Source organism: Schistocerca gregaria, chromosome 10 (assembly GCF_023897955.1).
Source record: "Schistocerca gregaria isolate iqSchGreg1 chromosome 10, iqSchGreg1.2, whole genome shotgun sequence".
Taxonomy (NCBI): domain Eukaryota; kingdom Metazoa; phylum Arthropoda; class Insecta; order Orthoptera; family Acrididae; genus Schistocerca; species Schistocerca gregaria.
In genome coordinates, this window is record NC_064929.1 from 193053096 (window position 1) to 193074469 (window position 21374).

Consider the following 21374-nt stretch of genomic DNA (forward strand, 5'->3'; position numbering starts at 1 on the left):
TATAAACGCTCCTGCAGTTTACTATTAGCACATTAATATTGTTATTCCCTGTTGCATTTTGCCTACTCTTACCTTGCCGTGTCTCAGGAGGTGTCTTGTCGGGCCTAGGGAGGGAATTCTCTAACCCAAAAAACACCCCTGTGCACTCCACACGTACTCCGCTACACTTGTAGCCGCTTCTGGCGTGTAGTGCACGCCTGACCTATTCAGGGGGACCCTACATTTCTCCACCCGATAGCGGAGGTCTAGAAATTTGCACCCCAGATCTCCACAGAATCGTCTGAACCTCTGGTTTAAGCCTTCTACTCGGCTCCAAACCAGAGGACCGCGATCGGTTCTGGGAACGATATTACAAATAGTTAGCTCTGATTCCACCCTGCGAGCGAGGCTTTCCGCCTTCACCAATTCCGCCAACCACCTGTACGAACTGAGGATGACCTCTGAACCCAGACGGCAGGAGCCATTGGTGCCGACATGAGCAACTATTTGCAGTCGGGTGCACCCAGTGCTCTCTATCGCCGCCGGCAGGGCCTACTCCACATCTCGGATGAGACCACCCGGCAAGCAGACAGAGTGAACACTGGCCTTCTTCCCCGACCTTTCCGCTATTTCCCTAAGGGAAATCCCCTCCCCCCGTGTGCCTGCTCGGACCTTGCTGAAGGAGCAGCCACATGTCCACTCACAGGCAGAGCGGGCGATGCCACACGGCCAGCCTGCACATTGACCCTCTGCCTCGTGCGCCGCGAACGCCGCTGAACCCGCCACTCCTCTTGGGGAGAGGGTGGCCCAATCGCGCCCGGTACCCACGAAGATGTCTCGACAGCAGGGACAGTTGGTGAAGCATGTAACACCTGGGATGTACCTTGCGACACACCAGACTGCCCACTGCCGCTACACTCCGAGGCAGCTGCCTGAAGATGGCTGACTGCGGCCATCAACACGTTCAGCTGTTCGCGAACAGTGGCCAGCTCCTCCTGTGTTCGTACACAGCAGTCACACATCCTATCCACCCTAAGGAATCAATTTACTGAAGAGAGTTAATCAACTTTTAACTAGACTGCTAATTCACTAAAGGCAGCTGATTGTTGACTAAACTGTGATTGCTAGCCACTTCTTGTAGAAAACAATGAAAATAGCACTACCTGTCTCTGGACTGTGTTGAAAACAAACACTAGCACTACTGCCACTATGGTTGACTAAAGGGACTCTCTCTGACTGTATTCAAAACAAACACGAAATCTATGGAACACTATTAATAGCACTTGACAATTAAAGCTTCCTAAAAGCAAAAACACATTATTCTCTCTCATGATGTCTAATGACTACTGAGGTCGCTGATATGGAGTACTTGGAAGTAGGCGGAAGCACAATGCACTCAATATGAAAAACGTATTTGCAAGTGTCCGGATACTTTTGATCACATAGTGTTCCTGGCAGTCACATGCCTAACTTGCACTATTACCCATAATAATGTGTAACAGGTAACAGAAATATAAAGTCTCATTACCATGCAATCATAATGAAATATTATATTTCACACTGGTAACAAAACTTCAGGGGATTTTCTGAAATTAGGAAAACTTTTCTTCCATGCCTTTTGTTATGGACGTAACAGATGTAAACTAATATATTTTACATGGCAAAATTAAAAGTTTTCACTTGTTGTTATTTGTTATCCTGACTGTATTAACTGCTATAATAATTTATAACAAAAAAAGTATGTGATAACCATTAAATTGCAGGAGTAATGGTAACTTTAACTTTTAGACGTCACATGTGTAATGGAAAAAAATACCGTGAAATGTCCCATGCTGTAAAATGTACATGTTATCACTGGAAGGATTCTGGGAGCCCATGTTGTAGGACTGAAGCACATGCAAAATTTTTGTGCATGTAAAATCTGGTCTGAAGTATGAAGTTAGTTTTTATGCATTTCAATTTCACACAAGTAAAGTATCAAAATTTTACTGGCTGATGGAGTCCTTTACATGTGAAGGAACAAACAGAAAAATGCTCCTGTCAGGGGCAAAAATAGTTGCTGTGCTCCTGTTTAAAAGACTCTAATCGAAAATTGAGGTATCAGCTGCCTCATTGTACCTTCCGCAGCACCTTTTTAAAAAAAAAAAAAAAAAAAAAAAAAAAAATGTCAAAGAGGTGTGAGGACAGTTCAAACATTTTTGTACTGAGAGAGAAGAAGACAGTTTCAGTGAAAAAGAAAAAGAAAAGTAATAAATACTGCAAGGTAGTAAAAGTGGTTGTGGTATAGATAGGGTGAAGGATATGATGGCAGCATGAGAGAAAGAGGGGAAACAGTAGCAGTTTAACATAGTAGACAGTGACAGAACAGTGCCAGGAAAAAAGTGGAGGAGACAATGCCATTGGGAGAGGAATGGAGGAGGAGAAAGAGGAAGTGGGTAAGAGCCAGTGCTAATGAGACTGTCTATTACAATGACACTGAGGAAGAGAGAAATAGTGACAGTGAGAAGAGTCAGCAACAGTGGGAGGGAAGGAATGAGATATTAGCAGTAAGAAAGAGCAAGTGGGAGACAGTGACATTGACAGTGAGAGGAGACTGTGACAGTGAGACACAGACAGATAATGACAATGCGTTCGGCGTGAGAATAGACAAATGGGAGTGGATGGGTATGAGTGATGTAGTGATGGACTGCAGGATGTGAGCAAGTAACTGTTAGAGAAGCTTGTGGGAGCGACAGATGAGAAACACATTGAAAATAGTGTGAATATGTTTGCATGCCAAAATTTTTGGGAACGTTTTTAAAGGTGGCAGACTCTGCAAGAGACGCTCTGCATCGCGGTGTAGCTTGCTCACCAGGTTTCGAGAGGGTGCGTTTCTGGATGAGGTACCGAATATGTTGCTTCCCCCTACTTATACCTCCCGAGGAGATCACGAATGTAAAATTAGAGAGATTCGAGCGCGCACGGAGGCTTTCAGACAGTCGTTCTTCCTGCGAACCATACGTGACTGGAACAGAAAAAGAAGGTAGTGACAGTGGCACGTAAGGTGCCCTCCGCCACACACCGTTGGGCGGCTTGTGGAGTATAAATGTAGATGTAGATGTAGATGTAGAAAGGTGCTGAAGAATGTCAGTCTTTTAAGCAGAGGCATTTTTCTGCTAGTTGACACTATCCATGTCAGCAACACCGACCCTCCTCTGACCACCACTGCAATCTGTCAATTGCAAAGTAATTTTGATTTGCATATATATGGAGTATGGAAATTAGTAACTCATATACACTAAGGTGACAAAATTCATGGGACAGAAATATGCACTTTCACAGATGGCACAAGATATAAAAGGGCAGTGCATTGACAGAGCTGTCTTTTGTACTCAGGTGATTCATGTGAAAATGTTTCCAGTGTGATTATGGCCACACAATGGGAATTAACGGATTTGAATGCAGAATGGAGGTTGAAGCTAGATGCACAGGACATTCCATTTTGGAAATTGTTAGGGAATTAAATGTTCTCAGAGTCACCAGTGTCAAGCATGTTCCAAGAGTACCAGATTTCAGGCAATGCCCCTCACCTCGGACAACACAGTGGCCGACGGCCTTCACTTAACAACCAAGAGCAGTGGTGTTAGCTTAGAGCTGTCAGTGCTAACAGACAAGCAGTAATGCATGAAACAACCACAGAACTCGGTATGGGATGTACGATGAATGTACGTGGTGAAATTGGTTGTCAATTGGGAATGCCTTTGCTAACAGCACATCACCTGCAACAGCTCTCCTCGGCTTGTGACCATATCAGCTGGACCCTACATGACAGGAAAACCGTGGCCTGGTTAGATGAGTCCCAATTTCAATTGGTACGAGGTGTTAGTAGGGTTAATGTGATGCAGACCCCACAGACATGACCCCAAGTTGCAACAAGGCACTGTGTAAGCTTGTGGTGGTTCCATAATGGTGTGGGCTGTGTTTATATAGAATGGACTGATCATGGATTAGAGATGGTTATGTTTGGCTACATGGAGGCCATTTTCAGCCATTCATGAATTTCGTGCTCCCAAACAATGATTGAGTTTTTATGGATGACAATGGGCCAGGCCACAACTGTTCACGATTGGTTTGAAGAACGTTCTGGACATTTTGGGTGAATGATTTGGCCACACATCGCTGACACGAATCCTATTAAACATTTATGTAGTTCAGTTGATGCACAAAATCCTGCGCCAGCAACGCTTTCATAATTATGGACAGCTATAAAGGCAGCATGACTCAGCATTTTTGCAGGAGACTTCTGGTGAGTTGCTGAACTAAGATGGCAAAAGAAGGTCCAACATGATATTAAGAGGTAGCCTATGACTTGTCACCTCACTGTAATTAAGGGAATAAAGGAACACAAACAGAATATACATAAATCACTGCAAGCCACACTACACTACTAGATTGTAAAATCATTATTAATTGCCCTGTACAACAGTTTTAGTTGTCTTTCAGAAAAGGACATTTTTTCACCTCCACTGGCACTGCTTGTTTTTCAGTTTCCAACAGGCTATAATGACATCACTTTTTGTTACAGTGGTATGCCATTGTGTGTGAGTGTCTACATCAGTTGTTATATAATTGCTATATTTATAATACGGGTTTGGACATTAATTTTCTTCTGTGTTTCTTTCAGAGCCTGGAAGTATATCTGATCAATTCCATATGACAACCCCTACCCCAGCACCTTCCAACACAAAGAGGTTTGAAGACAGGTTTGTCATTGAAATGGCTGCAGAATATGTGCACAGTGGAGAATGCCATATGGCTGGTGAAGACATCGCAGTGTGTTGGAGCAGTGCACCGTCTGAAGCTCCTCAGTCCACAGTCGCTTCTGCAGTCACTTCTGCTGCAGGCAGTACCAACAGTGTGCATTGTGAGTCAGGTGTGATTGCAGTTAGTTTGCACCCACAGCAGTCAGAAGTTGCGTTTTCTGACTTGGCTGGTAGCACAGTGGACCATGCAGGCACCTATCGTGTGAGCATTGATGACTTGCCTGATGAGGTACTGATAAAGATCTTCTCTCACATGTCTTTTAGTGAGCTAGTATATGTGGTGCAGAAAGTGTGCCCTCGTTGGAAAAATGTATCACAAGATTTGGAGCTGTGGGCTGATAAGGAATACCGTATTGGGTAAGAAATCTACTCTTTCATAAAATATAAGTTACGCAGTCATTCCACTTTGAAGAAATATTGTAAGATGGTGTCTTTATTTCTTATATTATACTATGAATGTGGGAAACTTGGGATCCAAAAGTAATGTTAGATTAGTTTAGATCATTGTAGTGTACTGTTTTGTATTCAAAATGCATTCCAAGTTTAGAATATAACATATTTTGCACACTGTATATTTCTTTTATTGATGATGTGTTTGGTAAATTCGATTGTTGCATGTGGTGTGTAGATGCTGTAATGCAAAAATCTACTGTTTCCTTACCAGTATCCCCATGCGTCACTTCTAAACCATGGTCTATAGTGATTTTTTTTTCTTCTTTAAGTTTTTTCTCCTTTACTTCTGCATGTGAGGATGTACATACTCATTTTATCTTGCCCTCTTTTTTTTATCGTGATGAAATTCTAGAAAATTCTGAAGGACCGGGGATTAGTTGTGATGTATCTTCACTTTTGACATGGGCGATTTCAGTGGTTGCTTGTCCAAGCAGTTCACAGACCTGCTTACAAAAGCCTCCTGGTGTTCTCTAGTGAGCTGCCAAAGAAACAGGGATTGAAAATGAGTGCTTGGCCTATTTTGTAACCTGAATTATTGTTGCCCAGTGAATGCGTTCAGTGCTATGAACAACCTGCACTTCATTGTCTCGTACATTTTGCTCTATAAAGTACTATGTTCCATAAATAGTGTTCATTCTTGCCATAACAAACTTGGTGACGAGTGAGCGTTAAGTTTCCTCTGCATATTAGTGTCAGTGCAAAGTCGCCCAACCAACATATCGATGGAAGATACACTCCAATGTATCATTGCCGAGCAGCAAGCTTTTGTGGAAGATCAGCAGGTTCTCACCACGGCCCTCTACCAAGTGGCATATGGTTACTCTCCCGATTGGTGTAACAGTCTCCCTTCCCAGCATATAATGAATTGGCTAAAGATTGGGACTCTTAAGAGACACTGTTATGCCAACATTTCCAGGTGTTTTTTTGCATAGGCGATGCAAACCTGTATTTCTTTCTTTCCTTGCTTTCGCCACATGTCAGTTCTTGGACCAACTTGTGCCTTGTCATGTGATGAAATGTTCAAGCTTCTCTCAACCTATTAATGTGACAGAATGCATGTCATTGCATCACATGTAGAATTTTACCGCTGTCAGAAATACCCAAACCAATTTTACAAAGCTAATGCTGCAGCTCCCAGGGGGCTTGCCACTCTCCACTGTTTTTAGTTTTTTCCTTTCTTTGTTCCCCTTCTCCTATCCTTCATCTTCTTCAGCATTTGAGGTTCCTCATTTTCTTCTTCTTCTTCTTCTTCTTCTTCTTCTTCTTCTCCCTCCTTCCTTCCTTCCTTCCTTCCTTTGTGCTCCTGAAGGCCGGCCCATTTGTCTGATGCATAACAGGTAATGCGTAATTCCCAGCCTGGGTTGACAAGTAGGGATTGCATGTACCCCTAGTACAGACCAGTACATGGGAGAGGTGATTGCCTAAGCTGCTACCCTCCCACATTGCTGATTGGTCCCTCGGTCAGGTATTAGGGAGTTGTGATCTGAGGTGTGAACTATCACCTAAGGCGAGTTCAAAAGAGTGCACCATTGGAGACGCTGGCAATCGTGAGGGATTTTCTCGTGATGAGCCGATCATCTTCTTCACAGTCAACATCTACCAAATGTAAACGGAGTGAAGCTCATGATTCAAAGACACTCCTAGCTGTGGTTTCATGTACCGAAGATGGTCAGTCCCTTGCTACGGCAAGTCCATTTATTGTTCAGAAAGGTGTTTATGCAGGTGCTGGCCCTGTGAAATCCTGCTCTTCTTTATGCAATGGCACTTTGCTTTTGGAAACTACTTCTGATACTCAAGCACAACAACTGCTTCACGTTCATTCCTCCATGACTATCGTGTCGAGGTTCATCAACTGCTGAATTCTTTACATGGCGTTATTTACACTAGGCTGTTCAATAGTCTGACTGAGGCAGAAATTCAAACGTACCTCTCGTATCGGGGTGTCATTCCAGGTAATGAGAAAGGTAAATGCATCCTTAATGCCCACAGACTCTCTTTTTCTCACTTTTGATAGAGTGGTGCTTCTGTCAAAGATCAAAGCAGGCTATGAAATTATCACAGCCCGACTATATATTCCGAACATGATCCGCTGCTACCAGTGTCAGCGTTACAATCGCACTTGAATGTCCGGCCAAATGTGTAGCCTGTGGTAGGGATCCCCCCAAGAAGGTGATTGCCCACCTTCTTCTCCCCACTGTTCAATTGCAATGGTGACCATGCATCCTCCTCCTGAGATTGTCTCATGTATCTCAGTGAGCAGGCCGTCCAGGAGATCTGGGTGAAGGAAAAAGTTGGCTAGTCAGAAACCCTGCATTCTACTGTCTGGCACATAAAGTACTGTTCTTGTTACATCCTACTCCATGAAGGACATGGCCAGGCAGATATGAGATCTCAAATTCAGCACCGCGGTTGTAAAATTGCCCAGTGTTACGGTAGCATCCCCACCACTTCCACCAGAAGTGCAACAAGTCACCAAACTTTCACCTCCCAGGGTGTAGTCACCTGCTACACAGCTGGCAGGCCAGAAGGGACAGAAGGAACTCTCACACGAAGACTTCTTACGTCCCTCCAGCCAACAAACATCCTAGTCTTCCTCTGTCAACCAGAAAGGTTCCAGGAAATCAAACAAAGGCAGATGGTCTTCTCCATCACAGATTCGGAGATCCTCTTCGATGGTGTCACTACATCGTACGCCCACCCAGCTGACCTCTGTGTCGCCAGTGCGCAACGCGAACCGTTTTCCTGCTCTGGACTGTGCAGACCGACAGAGGGAGAATGCTGATGCCTCTGTAGGTTTAATGGAGCAGGGTCCTCCAGCCTCTGTGCCCTGTAGCAGTGAGTCTTTGGAGGCTGGCACTCAGCAACCATTGAGGTGACATTCCTTCATTTTTTTCTCTCCTCCCCTTTTGTGATCATGACTCCCCTCCAAAGGAACATTCATGAGTTAGATCCAATGAAGAGGACTTATGGCCACTTGTGGAATCACAGTGTCCACTTGTTGTCTGCCTCCAGGAACCAAAATTGTGTCCTCGCGACCACTTTGAGCTCTTGCATTTCTTTCTAGTCCGCTTTGACCTTCTTCCTGAGGATGGCATTCCATCTCACGGGGGAGTCAAGCTGCTCATCCAGGATGATCTTCATAACCAAACTATCTACCTGACTACCAAGCTTCAGGCTGTTGCAGCCTACAAATTCTTTCGTCACTTGACATCTTCCCCTTGTACCTTTTACATCCCTCCATCATTTGGTTGCACCAGGGCAGAGCTCCTGCAGCTTATTGGACAACTCCCTCACCCCTTTCTGCTGCTCAGGAACTTAAATGCATACCATCCCCTTTGGGGCTCTCACAGAACCTGTTGGAGAGGTGCCCTTTTGGTTGACCTTCTCAATCACCTTAACCTCATCTGCCTTAACATGGGAGCATGCACATTCCTTTCAGACTCCACACAAACCATTCCCGTGTGGACCTCTCCTTCCGGACTGCCCAGATTGCCCAATGTCTCGAGCGGTCTGTTCTCTGACACACACTCGAGCGCCCAGTTCCCGTGTGTTATTCATTTGCCGACTCCGACCCCACCGATGTTCACACCAAATGGCAGCTTTCTAAGGCCAACTGCAGGGTTTACTCCTCTCTGGTGTCCTTTGATGAACAACTTTTCCCCAGTTGTGATGACCAGGTAGAATATCTTACAAATGTTATCCTTACCACCACGAGACATTCTGTTCATCACACTGCCTCTTTACCATGCAATGTCTGGTCCATTGGTGGACTGAGGCGTTTGTGATGCAATTTTCTCTCAGAGACATGCTCTCCATGTTTTTAACTGTCATCCTACAATGGCAAACTGCATTCGTTATAAACAGTTGGGTGCACAGTATCATCACGTTCTTCAGGATGGCAGAGAAGCTAGCTGGATTTTGCTTACTACTTCTTTTAACAGTTCTGCTCACTCGTCCGTCATGTGAGATGACTTCAGACAGATCTCTGAGACCAAGGTCAATCATCCAATTTCTAGCCGGGTGCAGTGGATGCTGTCATAGTGGACCCTATTGCTATCTCCAACACCTTGGGCTGCTATTTTGTGGAGATTTCCACCCACTATCATCCTGCCCTTCTCCACAGGAAACAAGTGGAGGAGGCTCAGGCAACACTATGCTCTTCCCAGAATTGTCAGTGCCACAGTCCCACCTTACTATGAGGGAGCTAAATCATGCTCTCACTTCATTCCGGTCCTCCACTCCAGGGCCAGACTACGTTCACATTCTGATATTGTAGCACCTCTCTCCTGTGGCCAAGCTCTTTCTCCTTCATAAGTAAAATCGCATCTGGGCTGAAGGCCTGTTTCCCAGCCACTATTGTAAAGCCACTGTCATACCCCTACCCAAGCCAGGTAAGACCAACACCTTCCTTCTCGTTATCACCCCATTTCTCTCACCTGCTGTGTTTTCAAGGTAATGGAACATAGGGTTCATGCCCAGCTGTTATGGTGTCTCGGCCCGAATCTCATAATCTATTAACCACTCTACAGTGTGGATTTCGACTACGCCGCTCAGCAGTTGACTGTCTCATCACTTTGTCAACTCATTTCACGAATGTTTTTCTGCGGACCTACCAAACTGTGGCCATGTTTTTCGATTTGAAAAAAGCCTATGGCACCTGCTGGAGACTGATCTCTTCTGTATTCTCAATGTGTGGAGCTTCTGCAGCTGGATGCCCCAATTCCTCCAGGAATTTTTAAAAGACAGTGTTTTCAAGGTAGGTGTGAGTTCTGCCTTGACGGAAACCTTTATCGAGGGAAATGGTGTGCCTCAGGGTCCTGTCCTGATGATGGATCAGAAGCCATTGGCTGCTCTTTTTAACCCTTCAGCTTCTGTGTCAGACAAGACAGTGCATCGTTTGCTGTAGTGGGCTCTTTTCCACTCCCGTTATCATTATCAGACCCGTTTCCGGCAGACAGTGCAATACACTAACACAAATGCCTTATCTCGCCTTCTAATCAGGCTGGACCCAGCATTCAGTCAGGAAGAATTGCTTTGTTTCTATTTAGATCCGAGAACCTGACCATGGATGATGGTTTTCCCATCGCTAGTGCCATGACAGCATCGGCCATTGCTGCGGGTCTTGTACTTAGTTGGGTCGTCTCTTTTGTGTAACACGGTTGGTCGGAAAAACACCCAGGCAGTATCTAGAATCCCTTGCATAATTACTTTTCCCTACAGTACCACCTTGCTGTGTTTCACGGGGTTCTTATGTTAGCTATGGAAGATGCAGCTCCCCGTGTTGTACTGTGACTTCGGGATGTCGGTCATTGGGGAATCTCTCACACCAAAAGTCTGGCCCACCAGCATGTGTATTGGCCAGGCATAGATGGGGAAATTACACAGCTTATCACCATTTGCATTCACTGCGTTCAGCAACAGACGGCCCCTTTTTTTTTTTTTTTGGTCATCAGTCTACTGACTGGTTTGATGCGGCCCGCCACGAATTCCTTTCTTGTGCTAACCTCTTCATCTCAGAGTAGCACTTGCAACCTACGTCCTCAATTATTTGCTTGATGTATTCCAATCTCTGTACTCCTCTACAGTTTTTGCCCTCTACAGCTCCCTCTAGTACCATGGAAGTCATTCCCTCATGTCTCAGCAGATGTCCTATCATCCTGTCCCTTCTCCTTATCAGTGTTTTCCACATATTCCTTTCCTCTCCGATTCTGCGTAGAACCTCCTCATTCTTTACCTTATCAGTCCACTTAACTTTCAACATTCGTCTATAGCACCACATCAAATGCTTCGATTCTCTTCTGTTCCGGTTTTCCCACAGTCCATGTTTCACTATCTTACAATGCTGTACTCCAGACGTACATCCTCAGAAATTTCTTCCTCAAATTAAGGCCGGTATTTGATATTAGTAGACTTCTCTTGGCCAGAAATGCCTTTTTTGCCATAGCGAGTCTGCTTTTGATGTCCTCCTTGCTCCGTGCATCATTGGTTATTTTACTGCCTAGGTAGCAGAATTCCTTAACTTCATTGACTTTGTGACCATCAATCCTGATGTTAAGTTTCTCGCTGTTCTCATTTCTACTACTTCTCATTACCTTCGTCTTTCTCCGATTTACTCTCAAACCATACTGTGTACTCATTAAACTGTTCATTCCGTTCAGCAGATCATTTAATTCTTCTTCACTTTCACTCAGTATAGCAATGTCATCAGCGAATCGAATCATTGATATCCTTTCACCTTGTATTTTAATTCCACTCCTGAACCTTTCTTTTATTTCCATCATTGCTTCCTCGATGTACAGATTGAAGAGTAGGGGCGAAAGGCTACAGCCTTGCCTTACTCCCTTCTTAATACGAGCACTTCGTTCTTGATCGTCCACTCTTATTATTCCCTCCTTGGTTGTTGTACATATTGTATATGACCCGTCTCTCCCTATAGCTTACCCCTACTTTTTTCAGAATCTTGAACAGCTTGCACCATTTTATATTGTCGAACGCTTTTTCCAGGTCGACAAATCCTATGAACGTGTCTTGATTTTTCTTTAGCCTTGCTTCCATTATTAGCCGTAATGTCAGAATTGCCTCTCTCGTGCCTTTACTTTTCCTAAAGCCAAACTGATTGTCACCTAGCGCTTTCTCAATTTTCTTTTCCATTCTTCTGTATATTATTCTTGTAAGCAGCTTCGACGCATGAGCTTTTAAGCTGATTGTGCGATAATTCTCGCACTTGTCAGCTCTTGCCATCTTCGGAATTGTGTGGATGATGCTTTTCCGAAAGTCAGATGGTATATCGCCAGACTCATATATTCTACACACCAACGTGAATAGTCGTTTTGTTGCCACTTCCCCTAATGATTTTAGAAATTCTGATGGAATGTTATCTATCCCTTCTGCCTTATTTGACAGCAAGTCCTCCAAAGCTCTTTTAAATTCCGATTCTAATACTGGATCCCCAATCTCTTCTAAATCGACTCCTGTATCTTCTTCTATCACATCAGACAAATCTTCACCCTCATAGAGGCTTTCAATGTATTCTTTCCACCTATACGCTCTCTCCTCTGCATTTAACAGTGGAATTCCCGTTGCACTCTTAATGTTACCACCCTTGCTTTTAATGTCACCAAAGATTGTTTTGACTTTTCTCTATGCTGAGTCTGTCCTTCTGACAATCATATCTTTTTCGATGTCTTCACATTTTTCCTGCAGCAATTTCATCTTAGCTTCCCTGCACTTCCTATTTATTTCATTCCTCAGGGACTTGTATTTCTGTATTCCTGATTTTCCCGGAACATGTTTGTACTTCCTTCTTTCATCAATCAACTGAAGTATTTCCTCTGTTACCCATGGTTTCTTCGCAGCTACCTTCTTTGTACCTATGTTTTCCTTTCCAACTTCTGTGATGGCCCTTTTTAGAGATGTCCATTCCTCTTCAACTGTGTTGCCTACTGCGCTATTCCTTATTGCTGTATCTATAGCATTAGAGAACTTCAAACGTATCTCATCATTCCTTAGAACTTCCGTATTCCACTTCTTAGCGTATTGATTCTTCCTGACTAATGTCTTGAACTTCAGCCTACTCTTCATCACTACTATATTGTGATCTGAGTCTATATCTGCTCCTGGGTACGCCTTACAATCCAGTATCTGATTTCGGAATCTCTGTCTGACCATGATGTAATCTAATTGAAATCTTCCCGTATCTCCCGGCTTTTACCAAGTATACCTCCTCCTCTTGTGATTCTTGAACAGGGTATTCGTCTTACTAGCTGAAACTTGTTACAGAAATCAGTTAGTCTTTCTCCTCTTTCATTCCTTGTCCCAAGCCCATATTCTCCTGTAAAGTTTTCTTCTACTCCTTCCCCTACAACTGCATTCCAGTCGCCCATGACTATTAGATTTTCATCCCCCTTTACATACTGCATTACCCTTTCAATATCCTCATACACTTTCTCTATCTGTTCATCTTCAGCTTGCGACGTCGGCATGTATACCTGAACTATCGTTGTAGGTGTTGGTCTGCTGTCGATTCTGATTAGAACAACTCGGTCACTGAACTGTTCACAGTAACACACCATCTGCCCTACCTTCCTATTCATAACGAATCCTACACCTGTTATACCATTTTCTGCTGCTGTTGATATTACCCGATACTCATCTGACCAGAAATCCTTGTCTTCCTTCCACTTCACTTCACTGACCCCTACTATATCTAGATTGAGCCTTTGCATTTCCCTTTTCAGATTTTCTAGTTTCCCTACCATGTTCAAGCTTCTGACATTCCACGCCCCGACTCGTAGAACATTATCCTTTCGTTGATTATTCAATGGTAACCTCCCCCTTGGCAGTCCCCTCCCGGAGATCTGAATGGGGGACTATTCCGGAATCTTTTGCCAATGCAGAGATCATCATGACACTTCTTCAACTACAGGCCACATGCACTGTGGATACACGTTACGTGTCTTTAATGCAGTGGTTTCCATTGCCTTCTGCATCCTCATGTTGTTGATCATTGCTGATTCTTCTGCCATTAGGGACAATTTTCCACCCCTAGGACAAGAGAGTGCCGTGAACCTCTATCCGCTCCTCCACCCTCTTTGACAAGGCCGTTGGCAGAATGAGGCTGACTTCTTATGCCGGAAGTCTTCGGCCGCCAATGCTGATTATTTATCAAAATTTAGGCAGTGGCGGGGATCGAACCCGGGACCAAAGATGTTTTGATTATGAATCAAAGACGCTACCCCTAGACCACGGCCCCACAGACTTGTTTTTCCTCCTGACCAGTGTTGCAGCACCCGTGGCAGCATCTACTTGTCAATTTTGCTGGGCCCTTTCTAAATCACTATCGGCTCATTGTAGTGGACACTTCTTCAAACTTACCCTATGTGGCACGTTGTCCATCTGCATATGCTGCAGCCACTATTTTGGTCCCATCTAAGATGTTCGCATTTGAGGGACTTCCGTATACCGTGGTTACTGATAACAACCCTCAGTTTTTCTCAAGCATTTGCACCTTTTTATCAAGTTAATGGTGTTAGCCACCTCACAACACCCCCGTTTCGTCCTCAGTCAAAAGGTGAGGCCTAATGCATAGTTTGGAGCTTAAAGCTCAGATGTGGAAGTGTGTATCCGGCAGGTACCCTGAAGTTGCTCTAGACCGTTTTTTGAGTTCATACTGTTTAACTCTGATGGGGAACAATGAGCCCGATGTAGCTGCTTCATGGGTGCCTACCGTGGACCGTCTTTCACTTACTGCATCTGATGATGCAGTAAGTGAAGGAGGTGTAATATTCTTCAGAACATATAGTTAATCGTATCCAAAATGTAGCTAACAGGTACAGGCAGATGTGAATAATTGCAGGTATCTCTTGGCTTAACAGCCTCTTAGGACACAGTACAACATGAAATATTTGTCAGTGTGCATTTCATAATAACAAAGAAGGCTGTTCTTACCGAAATCATATCTATATTAAAAGATAACAGAAAATTTTACTTTGAGTTTCAGAGATGGAGAGACTTGAGGAACTGCGTACTTTAGGATAGTGTTCTATTTCCCATATGTCTCAATGTGTATACCAGTGACCAACCTTATCCTCAAAACACGGAACGTTTTCTGTACACTGATGCTCATGCTTTGTGATTTCCAGGAATACTAAAAAAAAAAAAACAGTCAGTTGACACTCAATCCATTGCACTTTACAGTGTTCATCTGTTAAATAAGTGTTGGTGGAGGGCAAACTAAACATCACCATAAATTGACTGACTGCTGAATACAGACTTAGCAGCTATATACCACCTTTAGCTGGTGACGCACCTTCGAGAACCACTATGAGAACTGCATACAACAGAGTCAGGCAAGAAAAAATTACTTTGTAAACTTGGCAGTTCCATGTGGGAAGCTGACCCCACAGTGATGTGGTGTCATGGTGTTGGTCTGTGCTAATTTGCAGCTGAATTTGCTTGCCCCTTGTGGGTTAATTCAGTATGTGCAGAGAAGATTTTCATTGTACTAAATGATGCCTGCAGTGTTATAAACAGATGTCTTCAACCCACCGCAGGTGAAAAATTTTGCTTTGCAGTTGGAATTTCTCTACAAAACATTGGAAGAAAAGTCTGTATTGAGGGAGGATTTAGTAAGTGTTTCATTCAGTTACTGTAGAGTAGGAGACTGACATCACTCATAGCATAATCATGAGAAGACAGCAAAGCAAGCCTTATACTACCCTGAAGAGCCAATGAAACTGCTACACCTGCCTAATATCATGCAAGGCCCCTCAGGCACACAGAAGTGCTGCAACATGACCTGGCATGGACTCGACTAATGTGTGAAGTAGTGCTGGAGGCAATTGACACCATGCATCCTGGAGGGTTGATCATAAATCCGGAAGAGTACGAGGGGGTAGAGATCTCTTATAAACAGTATGTTGCAAGGCATCCCAGATATAGTCAGTAGTGTTCATGTCTGGGGAGTCTGGAGCCCAGTGGAAGTATTTAACTCAGAGTTGTGTCCATAGGAATGCACATTGGACATGAATGGATGCAAATGATCAGATAGGATGTTTACATACATGTCACATGTCAGTCATATCTAGACTTACCAGAGGTCCCATACCACTCCAAGTGCACATGCCCAAACCATTACAGAGCCTCCACCAGCTTGAATAGTCCCCTGCTGACAAGTAGGTTCCATGGATTCTCGAGGTTGTCTCCATACCTGTACACATCCATTTGCTCGATAAAATTTGAAAAAGAGACTTGACCGACCAGGCAACATGTTTCTAGTCATAAACAGTCCAATGGCATTGTCGATGGGCCCAGGCGAGGCATAAAGCTTTGTGTTGTGCAGTCGTCAAGAGTACACAAGTGGGCCATCAGTTCCAAAAGCCCATATCGATGATGTTTCGTTGAATGGTTCGCACGCTGACACTTATTGATGGCCCAACATTGAAATCTGCAGCAATTTGGGAAGGGTTACACTTATGTCACATTGAATGATTCTCTTCAGTCGTCATTGGTCCCTTTCTTGCAGGATCTTTTTCCGTCCGCAGCGATGTCAGAGATTTGATGAGAGGAGGCGATGGATGTAGAAAAGCAGGATGAGGAGACGGCCAAAGAGGCGGAGATGGAGTGGGAGGGGGAGGAGGAGGAGGTGGGTCGATGTAGGTGGGAGGAGGGGATGGCCAGAGATGTGGGAAATGGACATAGGGAGATTGGAAGGAGTGTATAGATGATGGAGGGGCAGATGGGCAGCAATACGGGGCTAGCAGATAAGAGGCAAGGTTAGGGACGGAGGGAGGTGCAGAGGTGATGGGGATCAGGAGGAGGTGGGCAGAGAGATGGGTGGAAAAGATAAGCAGATACACAGTGATGATAGGGAGTCAGGAGGAGATCGGCAGGTAGGGAAAGTGGTGGCAGGAAGGAATGGGCAGACACAGAGATAAGGGGGAAAGAGGGAATGAAGAGTGGGAGGGGGAAAGGAGAGGAAGGACAGAGAAATGGGGGAGAGGCGGGGGCAGATAGGCAATATATATGTCAAATGTGTGTGTGTGTGTGTGGGTGAAACCGTGGGAAATTGGCTAGTAATTAATGAAGTAATTACAGGGTACCTGCAGAATAGCTTTTCGAAAGTTTTTGTCTACTTCGATATAATATGGGGTGCAGCCCTGGATCTACGATATTTCTGATCTGGGGCAAAAAAATGTGCATTTTGTAGCACAAATCTTTCTGAAGAGTTGGACATATAAAACACATGTATTTGAGGCAATATAAGACCTTATTTGCTCTTGTCGCTTCTCTCCTGGTCCCAGTTGACCAATTTGACATCCTATCCACCTTAAAAAAATTGACAGTTAATACTGGGTGGGATTATTTGTAACTGTGGTAAAAAGAACTATTCAGAAAATTTGCACCCTTTATTGGCTATTAGTTAGTAACTTTCTCTTTCGTGTGACATAAAATTAAATATAGGAAACATAAAACAAGTAAGACAAGAGACAAGCAAGACAGCACACAGTTTCTTCAGCCCTTAGGTCCCAGCATTTTTTTCTCTCCAATCTTGCTACAGCTTTACATAGCATGCTTTCCTTTCTGCAAAAGTCTATTACCATATCACAGTTTTTTCAAAGATTTTGCTACATGAAACATCAAAAATCTTATAGTCTAATACTGAAAAAGCTGTTAATTTGAATGTGTGGTTTCTCAATTTGATTACGTCTATTTTGACACTGTCTGCTAGATAAAATGAAATAGTCCTTTCTAATATGGCAGCAGTTGTAACACACACCAAGTAAGTTAGATTGTTTTGGCCCAGATGATCATTTTTATCTACCTCATTTACATAAATAACAAGACAGAATATAATTCACAAAGTACAAAAAATAACAAATGCCTATAAGGCCTACTACAAGCAAAAGGTTTAATGTTAGGAAATTGTTTTCACATTTCATTCATACATTTCAGTTCTCAAGCATGAGATCTGAAATTAGTAGTATGAAATCTTTATATAAATTTGGACTCATCATATTCTTCCTTATAATTTGTGTGATGTCCCCGTTTCTTTTCCTTCCTCATTCTAACAATCTTGTCATCATTAATTTTGTAACTATTTCTGCCACTGTCAAAACTTATTCTCCGGTTAGCTTCACTAATCTTGCCAGTTCCAGTTTAGTTATCAAGCATTTATTCTCCGGTTAGGCATTATGACATGTTCATACAACGCATTTTCTGCGCTATTCCGAGAGCAGAATTTAAACGGCTGCTAACTAAGGGGAATGTACAACTGGCCCTTGGTAATGTAACGATCTGGGAAAAATTTTGCATCAAAATTTTGTTTTCTTGGGTACACCATAATCTTTCTTACTTGTAATTCCTGTTAGTCATTTATTTCCACTCTGGTAGTCTGACTCTATGGATTTTGCCAATAATTATAGCAACAACAGTTTTATTATTATTATTATTATTATTATTATTTTTAGATGCGATGGAGATTCCCTTGGCAGACACATCATGTACACCTTGCATGCATTCAAAAGGCAACTTATGAATTGTTCAGAAATCAACTTAGTATGTGATCAGAAATATTGAAAAACCAACAGGGATTTGTTTCAAAATCATATGAACAATCAATAGACCAATGTGTGCTGGATGCTAGGTGCTTTGTGAAACAAGGTTTTTCTCTTCAAGAATATTAATCTGGCACCCCCTGAAATTACTGCCCGGGGCAGATACCCCGGTTTGCCTCCTCCTAGATCCAGGCTTGATGGGGTGTTACATTCTTGTTATAAGTTTTATGATATTGCAGACAATCTGAAATTTAATACAGATATTTTTCAAAGTGCTTTTCTTCTGCAGTTCTTCAGTTCTGAACTTGAATCTCACTGAGAATTTGTCATTCTGGATGATGCTGTTCTTGGAGCAAATGTGCTGCTTAAGCATGTCTCAATGGCAACCTCTTTCCATTCCCTTGTTGACTAAGTGTTATAACCTTTAATCACAATAATTGCGTGGATTTTCACACTCTCTCTTAGAAACAATAGCTGATCACATGATTACAACTCAGTCTCTCGTATACGACTGCTGTGCCGTGACATGCGGCCGGTGCCGTTCGTAGCTAGGTGGCGCTCCCGTGCTCATCTGATTTGCGGAGCGCCTCTATCGCCGTTTGTGCGTACTGTCGTGGCGGCACTGTTAAATGTCGTGGCACTATCACAACACTTTTCCCCCCTTGAAAAAAATAAACACTCACTTCCTTGGAGACATGGACAGCGCAGAGACATCCATGGCCTCTTGTGAGGCCCCGAGGAGATCCCGCGCAGAGACACGGGAGTATGGTCGAAAATGTCCAGGACGGAAGCTCGTGCGAGGAACGTGCCTCCTGGATGAGATGATGGGTGAAAACTCCGGAGCAGCATCCATAGGTGTCATTGACCTGGGAGTGTGCTCCAGCGAGATGGGTCCCGGAGAAGGCGGCGTCGCGACTGGGGCCGGTTCCGGAGTACTTGGAAGCGGCAGCGACGGCGGCTGCATCAACACGGACGGTAGATCGGCAGCAGCGACAGGACTGGCGTCTCGAGCTGGTGGAGGTGAAAGATGGGGCGGTGGCACAGGCGTGGCCACCACTCGTGGGCGCATCTGGTCGTAATGGCGAACAACCGTGCCGTCGCCCGTACGGATTTCACAAAGCCGGCGGCCGCGAAGAGCCTTGACCACCCCTGGAATCCATTTAGGGCGAGATCCATACCCTCGTGCCCACACGTCGGCGCCCACCGAGTATTTTCCCGCACTAGGGGACACAGTACAAGGCCTGACAGGGTGAAGCAGGTGCAGTAGAGTGCGCGGTTGGCGGCCATGCAAGAGTTCAGCAGGGCTGCGATCACCCAGAGGCGTGAAGCGATAAGAACTCAGAAATTGCAGCAGGGCGTCATCTGTGGAAAAATCACTAAGGAATTTTTTCATCTGGCATTTGAAAGTGCGGACAAGGCGCTCGACCTCCCCATTCGATTGCGGATGGAAGGGAGGTGCGGTAACATGATGAATCCCTTGTCCAGTACAAAAATCACGGAAGGCCTGCGAAGAGAACTGAGGGCCATTGTCCGTGACGATCGTGGATGGAAGACCTTCTAGCGCAAAGATTTTGGACAAAGCCAGCGTCGTCGCCGCAGTGGTGGGCGACGGACATCTAACAACAAATGGAAACTTCGAGAAGGCGTCAATCAACAGTAGCCAATAAGTACCGAGGAAGGGGCCAGCAAAGTCGGCGTGCACCCGTTCCCATGGCTGAGCTGGATCAGGCCACGGAGAGGGCATTGTACGAGGTGCCGCCAGTTGTTGAGCACACTGGCCACATGCAGCAACCATATGGGCAATGTCCGAATCAATGCCGGGCCAATAAACGTGCCTGCGGGCCAGGGACTTAGTCCGAGAAATACCCCAATGGCCTCCGTGCAACAGTTTGAGAACATCTTTGCGAAGAGAGGCTGGCACCACGACCCGTGGAGATGCGCCATCCGTGGCCAGAAGAACAACACCGTCACGAACAGACAGACGAAGGCGCAAGGCATGGTAGTTGCGAAGGGGATCCGATGCCCGGCCCCCGGTCCTGTCTGGCCAACCTCGTTGAACAAAACCGATCACCCGACGCAGGACCGGGTCCCGCGCAGTAGCTGACGCGACCTGCGAACCTGTAAGTGGAAAGCCCTCGACTGCACGACGTTCTTCCTCATCAATGTGGAAACAGAGGAGTTCATCGCGATCGAAAACAGGGTCGGGGCCCATCGGCAATCGCGACAATGCATCCGCGTTTGCGTGCTGGGCCGTGGGGCGATAGTGAATCTCATAATGAAAACGAGACAAGTATAAGGCCCAACGTTGCAGGCGGTGAGCTGCCTTATCCGGAAGTGACGCCGAGGGGCTGAACAGAGAGACCAGCGGTTTGTGGTCGGTGATGAGGTGAAACTTAGAACCATACAAAAAAACGCTGAACTTTTTTAGAGCATAAATGATAGCGAGCGCCTCCTTTTCGATTTGAGAGTAACGCCGTTGCGCCTCGTTGAGGGTCTTGGAAGCATAGGCAATGGGTCGTTCCGACCCATCCTCATACCGATGGGCGAGAACAGCCCCTAGGCCATACTGTGACGCGTCAGTCGCCAGAACCAAGTGCTGACCCGGACGGAATGTGGCAAGACAAGGCGCCGACTGCAAATGAGCCTTCAGGCGGACAAAAGCCTGCTCACACCCGTCGGACCAACAGAAGGGGACGTTTTTGCGTAACAGCTGATGCAGAGGATAAGCTACCGCTGCTGCGGATGGAATGAATTTGTGATAATAAGCAATCTTGCCTAGAAACGCCTGCAGTTCTTTGACCGTAGACGGCCGGGGTAGAGCGTTAATGGCCGCAACGTGCTCACGGAGAGGGCGTATGCCCTCACGGGACAACTGGAAACCAAGATACTCAATGGAGGGTTGGAAGAACTGTGACTTGTCCAGATTGCACCTCAACCCAGCCGAATGCAAAACCCGAAACAGTGAACGTAAATTACGAAGGTGCTCCGCAGTGGAGGCTCCCGTGACAACAATGTCATCCAGATAGTTTATGCAGCCGGGAACGGAAGCCGTGAGCTGTTCCAAAAACCGCTGAAAAATGGCCGG

The 21374-nt window shown here is 45.0% G+C and overlaps 1 protein-coding gene across 1 annotated transcript in view; it reads left to right on the forward strand.

Moving 5' to 3' along the window:
* Positions 1 to 21374, forward strand: part of LOC126293297 (uncharacterized) — a 104238-nt gene that overhangs the window by 9307 nt on the left and 73557 nt on the right. The window contains exon 2 of the mRNA XM_049986428.1: positions 4643 to 5138. Within this exon, the coding sequence (XP_049842385.1) occupies positions 4672 to 5138 (467 nt within the window). The 5' untranslated portion in view covers positions 4643 to 4671. The remainder of the gene's footprint in view (positions 1 to 4642; positions 5139 to 21374) is intronic.